At 45.1% G+C, this 8,374-nt stretch overlaps 1 protein-coding gene across 1 annotated transcript in view; it reads left to right on the top strand.

Annotated features, from left to right (window-relative positions):
* The first annotated feature begins 1,050 nt into the window (after nt 1–1,050).
* Nucleotides 1,051–8,374, top strand: part of Pde6a (phosphodiesterase 6A) — a 64,190-nt gene continuing 56,866 nt past the window's right edge. The window contains exon 1 of the mRNA XM_028774225.1: nt 1,051–1,524. Within this exon, the coding sequence (XP_028630058.1) occupies nt 1,051–1,524 (474 nt within the window). The remainder of the gene's footprint in view (nt 1,525–8,374) is intronic.

Here is an 8,374-nt window from a genome sequence, read left to right as displayed (position 1 = left end):
TGGCCACTGAAGCCCCACAGTTGAGAGGCTTAGGGAGAGAGGTAATGAGTGTGGGGTAGTTAGCTTTAATTGCCAAATCAACACAACCTAGAACCACCTGGAAACATTGTCTCAATGAAGGGTCGTCTCTCTACATTGGATTGGCCTTTGGGCACACCCTTTGGGAGTATTGATTGATGTAGAAGACAACCTACTATTCCCTAGGCAGGGGTTCTGGACTGTAGAAGGACAGATAATCAAACCCAAGGACAAGCAAGCAAGTGGCAGTGCATGCATTCATTCTCTTTCTCTCTGCTCTTGGTTATGGATGTAAAAGGTGATCACCAGCTGTCTCAAGCTCCTGCTGCCAGGCCACCCCCACCCCCACCCCCCATCCCCCACAAAAAAAATGGGCTGTGACCTGAAACAGTGAACATAAACATACCCTTCGTCCCCTAAGTTGCTCATTGTCAGGATATTTTATCACAGCCAAAGACTGGAAGGTTCCAGTTGGGGAATGGCTGAGAAGGCTTCCATGTGGCGGTGGCAAAACTCTGGTCCTTCCCTGCATGGAGGCCTGTAGTTAGGCTTGTTAACTCTTCTTATTGTTCAAGAAATCAAACAAATCTCCTAAATAGTAATTGTCAGGCATTGATGTCATGGGTCCAAAGAAAGCCACTGAGGGCAGAGAGGACACATTTACAGGATAGTGTTAGGCTGCTTCTCAGCTGCCTGTCACATCCTGTGCACAAGTGATGTTCAGGGTGGATGGTCTCCTTTCAGGACCAGAGTGAAAAGGAGCCACACCCACTCTCTCTTCCAGGCACCAGCAGAATTTGGAACACGCTGATCCTCATGATCTTCTCAAGATGTATTAATAACGTATATTAATAACTTAATCCCTCAGCTTGCCTCTGCTCTTGTGTGGCCCTGCTCAGTGTGATTTACAGACAAGACCCAGAAGAACTTCAGATTGAGGTGGAGCATATTGAATTCAATTTGCTTGGAAACTGCCCAGGAAAGGCTGAAGCCTGAACCCTTCCTTGGGAGCAGCTAGAGGGAGTCTTAACCATGGGTGAGGTGACAGCAGAGGAGGTAGAAAAGTTCCTGGATTCAAATATTGGCTTTGCTAAACAATACTATAACTTTCACTATCGGGGGAAGGTCATCTCAGACCTCCTCGGGGCCAAGGAGGCAGCCGTGGACTTCAGCAACTACCACGATGTGAACAGCGTGGAGGAGAGTGAGATCATCTTTGACCTCCTGCGGGACTTTCAGGAGAACTTACAGGCCGAGAAAAGCACATTCAATGTCATGAAGAAGCTCTGCTTCCTCCTGCGGGCTGACCGCATGAGCCTGTTCATGTACAGGGCCCGCAATGGCATCGCCGAGCTCGCCACCAGGCTCTTCAATGTCCACAAGGATGCTGTCCTAGAGGAGTGCTTAGTGATGCCCGACTCCGAGATTGTCTTCCCTCTGGACATGGGTGTCGTGGGACACGTCGCACACTCCAAAAAGATTGCCAATGTCCCCAACACAGAAGAGGTACGCTCTCCCCGTAAGGTGTACTGTGGGAATGTACTGTTCCCTGGGGTTCTGGAGTCCAAGTGGGCTGGGCTATTGCTGGCCACCAAGCCTGGGCTAGTCATAGCATGGTACCACTCCCTACTTATCAAAAATACTTAGGAAAAAAAAGACTCAAACTAGCAGGAATTTAAAATACTACAAAGAATTGTATATCTTTCATTCATATTCGCCAGTTATTGAGATCTTGGCTCATCTGCTTCTCTCTCATTTCCATGGTCTGCTAGAAGGAAGTTGCAGGCATGCCCTGAGCATAGAGCCTTTGGTCTTTGGTACTTCTAGAGCAGGACGTTTCTTCCACAACCACAGTAGAATGGTGGAATCTGGGGAGCATAACCGTCTCACAGCACCATCGTCCACCCATTTATGTCCAGTGTTTCCCAGGTGTCTCAAGTACACTAATGTAGTCCTGTCTCCTTAATCCACTCCTGTCTGAGACTGTTCCTCTGTCTGTCTTTGTTTTCTGGAAAGCTGGTGTATTTGAAGAAATATTTTATACCAAACTAGCCACCAAACCCACAAATATTTTACAGAAATGCCCTTCTATTTCAGCTTATCTACCCACCCACCCCCTCCCCCCACACCTTTCTCTCTGTAATATATTTGTTGGAGTGTTTGTTAGATCAAGCTTACTACACTCTGGGCAAGGAGGGAGAGAGGGAAAGAGAGAGGAAGAGAGGGAGGGATGGAAAAGGGAAGGAGAAAGAGGCTCATTTGACATCCCAGGCTGGTTTAGAAGCTCCTGTGTAGCCCAGGCTGGCTTCAGACTCTTCAAAAGGCAATCCTTTTCTCTCAGCTACCCAAGTGCCAGGATTATAGGCATGAGCCACCATGCCTGCTTGTCTGATATGCCTTCATAATTAGATTGAGTTTCAAGTTCTCTCAGAAGTATCACAAAGGTAATATTGTTCTTCATGTTTTCTCTCTGGAAACAGAGGTGATTCATTACTGAAAATGTTAACATTGCTTACCCGATCTTCCTCCCAAAAATCCAGAGGTCTAGAGGGTCACTGAGAGTTCTAAGCAACAAGCTACAGAGTCAAGTCACAAGCCAGCCTGGGCTACAGAGAGTCAAGTCACAAGCCAGTCTGGGCTACAGAGAGTCTCCACATCAAAAATCCAACCCAGCCCAAACCAACCAAATCCTGCAGCTCATGGAATTTTACTGGAAACTCTGACAAAGACCCCTGTGAGCAGATCCGTGTGCCTGCTGGATATTAACTCTGAAGGCTGCAACCTGTTCCACTTGGTCTCCTATCCAAGCCAACCCCACTTCCATTCAGCTCTCAGTTGAACAGTCTCTTCCTTGGGAACACCCTCTGTCGTAGTTGTCCCCTTCCTGAAGACACTGACCAAGGTTCTAACACCAGGGACCATATTGACTCAGTATTTCTCCTCGGATCCTTCACACTGTTAGGCATACAGCAAGTGGTCAATAAACACAGCCTAAAGACTAGGGACTTTGCAGTGATTTTCCCTTCATTCCACGGAAAGTTAATCTCTAAACTCCAGGGTCACACGGGCCTCATTTACTAGTTACACCAGTCACACTATCATGTTTAACCATTTCCAAGGTCCGGCTCCTGGATATGTTGTATCCCTTTCGTTTGTTTGTTTTGCTTGATTGGTGGTTGTGAGGCAGAGTCTCACTGTATGGCCTTGGCTTGAACTGCATGGCCTAGAACTTGCACTGTAGACCAGACTGGCCCTGAAGTCATAGAGATTCCCTTTCCTCCATGGGCCGCCGCATGTCTGGCCTCCAGCACATTTTGTGACTTTGTCTTTATCTTCTGTATTTATTTCAGATCAATAGTCTTAAGTTTAAAAAGGGAAGAAGAAGGGCTAGGAAGACAGCCCAGTCAGCAAGGTGTTTGTTGGGCCAGCATGAGAAGCCAAATTCAATTCCTAGAACCCATATTTTAAAAATTATTTTTTAAAAACACAGTCATGCTGGCATGTATCTGTAATCCCAGAGCTGGAAAGGTAAAGACAAGAAGAAGCTAGGGCTTGATAACCCACTAGCCTAGCTAAGTCAACGAATTTTAGGGCAGTGAGAGAGACTCTGTCTGGGAAGAAAAACAAAACAAAACAAAACAAAAAAAACCAAGGAGAATAGCAATCTAAGAAATGGCATTCAAAGTTGATCTCTGGCTTCCACATGGAAGCACATATAAATGATGTACCCCTACATACACGCGCGCTCACGCAAACACACACACACACTGATAAGGGGCTTGCAGCAAAAGCAGTAAGCATTAAGCCTAAGTTAACACAAGAATTCAAGGGGTCATCAAACAGCAATTACCTGGTCTTTCTCCTAAAAATCCAGCCGTCCAGAGGACCACTGAGTCATGAGCTATAAAGTCAAGCTTCAGGCCATCCTAGGCTACGAAGAAACTAGCAGAGATCTCTCCAACACCAGGCATGAGGGTAATTTCTCCCTGTGTACCCACGTATTTGTCTCCTTTTCCCTTTTTTCCAAACTTTGGTACACTCTACTTTCACAAAGTCCTGTATAATATCTCACTATCTCGGGGCTACAGATGATGACATGGAAACTCTAGCTCACGGTCACATGGGTGTAAAGCAGAGACAGAATTTAAACTCAGGTGCTCTGGCCTCAAGACTATGCTCTGACCCTTCCTCCTTAGGTGTAAAGTGAGGTCATGGGATGGAGGCTTACTTACAAAAGGTCATTTCTAATCATATCTCAGGAGTTATGACCTTATGCCTTGAGGCCAGAGCTGGGTGTGGCTCTTGTCAGAACATAGCCTAGGCAAATCATTTAGCCTAATCGAGCTCTCCTCTTACTGTATAAAACACTGATAGTACTCTGTTTTTGCCTCCTACATGCTGGGATTTCAGGAAGGCTGTTACACCTACCTAGCTTTTACATGAGTTCTGAGACTCTGAATTCTGGATGGACCCAGCTTGGACAACAAGCATTTTATCCATTAAGCTAATTCCCTAGTCTACATGGGCAGTTCCTGTCTCTTACTGCAATCCCATTGCTGTTAGTAAGGACCTATTCTAAGTGACAGAGCCACATGACATCTGTATGGACTATAGGAAAAAAAATATCTAACCTTGCCTTCTGGAGTCGTCCTTTTAGATGTGTTTAGTCTCTAGAAGCGCTAAGTCCTTCATAGGCCTTCATAGGTGTTGTGGAATCGAGGATTTGAGAAGATCTGATTCCAGAAGATCCAGGCCTCTGTGCTGACCTATTATTTTCTGTTCAGCTCTCAAAGTTCATCCTTGCAGCCACACCCATGCTTTCCCAGAAGTCTTTAAGTCTGGGGCAGTGTCCCTGGCTGTGAGTGACTCAGGCCTGCACGCAAGTTCTGCCAAGACCAAGAAGTCCAGAGTACTCAGCATTTGCATGTTGCTTGCTGTTCTCACACTTGGGAAATCTCACTCAATTCTAGGCTATGGGATGGACACGGTCTTTCTAAAGAAGCTGAGTAACTAGTGGAGAAAAAGAAGATGGCATGGACTGGGGTCTGAGTTGTCTTTGAATATCTACAAAGTTATATTTTGAGCCTTCATTGCCCTAAAGAGTCTGGGAATGGTTACAGTTGCTGCACTGTTGGAACGGGAAGCTACACACTAGTTTTCCTGGGGTTCTCCTGCACATTTGCATCCCTGGCAAATCTTTGTTCATCCTGGTGCTCGTTATAAATGATGAGATCAGTATTGACAGGTAGAATGCTGCAAAGATGGAGAAACTTGCCTGTGATTAGCTTCAGTGGTTACTTAGTACACTACCTCAGTTTTCCCCCACAGTGAAGTCAGAGTGATGGTTTAGGTACATTTTGAGGTTTCTCTACTGTCTAGTGTGCCAATTTCTGAGTCTCCAGAAAGGAAAAAACAGAGGCAGACTAGATCTGAAAGGCTGCAGGTGATGATTCTCTCACCTAACAGTCTTTTCAGGCCTGAAGTCTTCAGAATGGAATTGGTTGGTACTGAAGAGGGGCTGCCCCTTATTCACTCACACATTAAGTGAGTGAGTATCCTACTCTACCCCAGGTACTGGATGAGGTGTCAGGGACAAACAGTAAAGAGGAGAGATAAGGACAGACACTTCATGGGGTCGGAGACTCTTTTCAATAGGCAGGAATCCTGGAGCTAATTGACGTAATAAACCAAATGAACCTAACAGATACTTACAGATTATTTCACCCAAACACAAAAGAATACACATTTTCTCTGCACCTCATAGAAACTTCTCCAAAACTGATCGATCATATACCGGGACACAAAGCAAGTCTCAACAGATACAAGAAAATGGAAATAACCTTTTGTATCCTATCAGACCACTATGGATTAATATTGATTACCAACAACAGAGACAGGATGTCAGGTTAAATCTGAAATTCCAATAGATAATAAATACATTGCCCTTATGTAGGCCTCTAGCAGAAGGTATGGCCCAGATTAAAGGTGTGTACCACCATGCCTGGACCTAAGCTGTTCTTTTCTTGGAACTTGCTCTTTCCCAGGCTGGCCTTGAACTCAGAGATCTGTTTGATTCTGTCTCCTAGGATTAGAGGTATGTACCACCTTGCCTAGACCTAAGCTTTTCATGGTCACTATGCTTTAAATCCTGTGTCTTCCAGCCTCAAGATCTGGATTACAAGTGTACCCTCTGTTTCTGGATTGTAGTTCATTTCAGATAGTGTCAAGTTGGCTACTGGGAATAGCCATCACATGTTCACTGCTCACTTGCAGTTCAAGGGCACAGTCCATCATGGTGGAGGAAGATCAAGGCAGAAGGAGTTTGAAGCACTGGTCACAACACATTCATAGTCATGAAACAGAGAATGATAAATGCTTGCTGCTGCTCTTTCTTTACTAACATAGCCCAGGATCTCAGCCAGGGAATAGGGCCACTCACAGTGGACAGGTCTTCCCATCTTAGTTAGCGATAAAGGTACTTCCCCACAGGTCTTGACATATCCAATGCCTGACACAGAGCCAAAGCTCAATAAATACAAATGAATGAGTGAATTAGCCAATTAACCAGTGACTAAGTCAACAGCCAGTGAATGGGTAGAGCAGCTGTGCTACTCATCAGCAAGGGACTTGTCCATGAGTGAGAAGGAACAGCTCAGTTTGGCAGATTCGATAATGTATGTAAGTCGTCTGGCTTTTAGCAGAGCACACCCTTATTATTCAGTACGTAATGGATTCTATTAACAGATCCTGCTGTGGGTCCAACAGAATTCAGCACTGTGAGTGTTTAGAGGAGGAACTGGGGAATAGGGGGTGAGAAGCAGAATTTAAATTTAGGCATGGTGATATGTACCTGAAATCCCAGCACTCATGAAGCTAAGACATGAAGATGGTGAATTTGAGGCCACACTGGGTTATGCAATAAGTTATAAGCCAGTCATAGATACGTAGAAACTCTCCTCCACAATGAATGAATGAATGAATGAATGAGTGAATGAATGAATGCTGAGGCTCGTCACTCCAATTCTGTCCTCCATTCTTCCCCTCTCTCAATGCCTCAGGTTCACAGATCTTTCTTGTGTTCTAGACTTCTGTCTTAGTTAGGATTTCATTGCTGTGATTCACAGACACCATGACCACTGTCAATGCTTATTATGGAAAACATTTAACTGAGGCTGCCTTGAAGTTCAGAGGTTCAGTCCATTCTCACTATGGTGGGAAACACAGCGGCATGCAGGCAGACATGGTGCTGGAGAAGGAACTGAGAGTTCTATATCTAGATCCACAGGCAGCAGAGAGTGAGACACATCTCCCCTAACAAGGCCATACCTTCTAATGGTGTTACTCCCTATGGGCCTATGGGAGCCATTTTTATTCAAACTACCATGTCGTCCAAGCCCATCCCTACCTTCCGGACTTTGTAGTCATTATACCCCTCCTTAGAATGAATGCACTCCCTCTGCTCCTCTGCCTTGGGCCCCCAGCTCAGTGCTATCTTTCAGAGAAGACTTCCTGACTCCCATTCAAACCTGAGCAGTTCCAGCCTAAAACCCCTCCCATCACTGGTAAGGTATTCCTGGTTTGTTCCTTCCGAACAGATTATCTCAGGCTGCAGGGCAAATGCTGAATTCTCTTCTTATTTTTTTTTAAAGATGTATTTATTTTATGTATATGAGCACACTGTTGCTGTCTTCAGACACACCAGAAGAGGGCATCAGATCCCATTACAGCTGGTTGTGAGCCACCATGTGGTTGCTGGGAATTGAACTCAGGACCTCTGGAAGAGCAGTCAGTGCTCTTAACTGCTAAGCCATCTCTCTAGCCCTCTCTTTCCTTATTTTTTTTTAATGTCTCCTCTATTTAACTATGTTTTCACCAGAATAAAAGTCTCCAGTTCTCTACTGTAGACTCAGGGTTCAGAGCAGTGCTTCAGTCAGAAAGCATTCTGTCAGTCCTGAGTGAATGAATGACTCTGGGCTTTCCGTAACCAAGTCTCTTATGCCTGAGTTTTAAGATCAATGGTTTGGGGATGAGGAAATAGCTCAATAAGTAAGAGAGCTTGCTTTACCAACAAGAAGACTTGAGTTCAAATCTCCAGCACTTATACACACACAAAATAGTCAGGTATAGTTATCTGTGTCTACAACCTCAGTATTGGGAGAACAGAGACAGACTGATCCCTAGCATTTAGTGGCCAGCCAACCTAGCCAAACTGACCAGCTTGGTGTTCAATAGGAGACTCTGTCTCAAGGGAATAAGACAGATGCTCTCCTTTGGCTTCTATGTCAATCTCAAATCTGTTCTCTCTCTCTCTCTCTCTCTCTCTCTCTCTCTCTCTCTCTCTCTCTCTCTCTCTCTC

This window comes from Grammomys surdaster, unplaced genomic scaffold, assembly GCF_004785775.1.
Source record: "Grammomys surdaster isolate TR1022 unplaced genomic scaffold, NIH_TR_1.0 239, whole genome shotgun sequence".
NCBI classification, from domain to species: Eukaryota; Metazoa; Chordata; class Mammalia; order Rodentia; family Muridae; genus Grammomys; species Grammomys surdaster.
The sequence above is the reverse complement of the archived record's forward strand: the minus strand, read 5'-3'. Positions and strand labels throughout refer to the sequence as shown.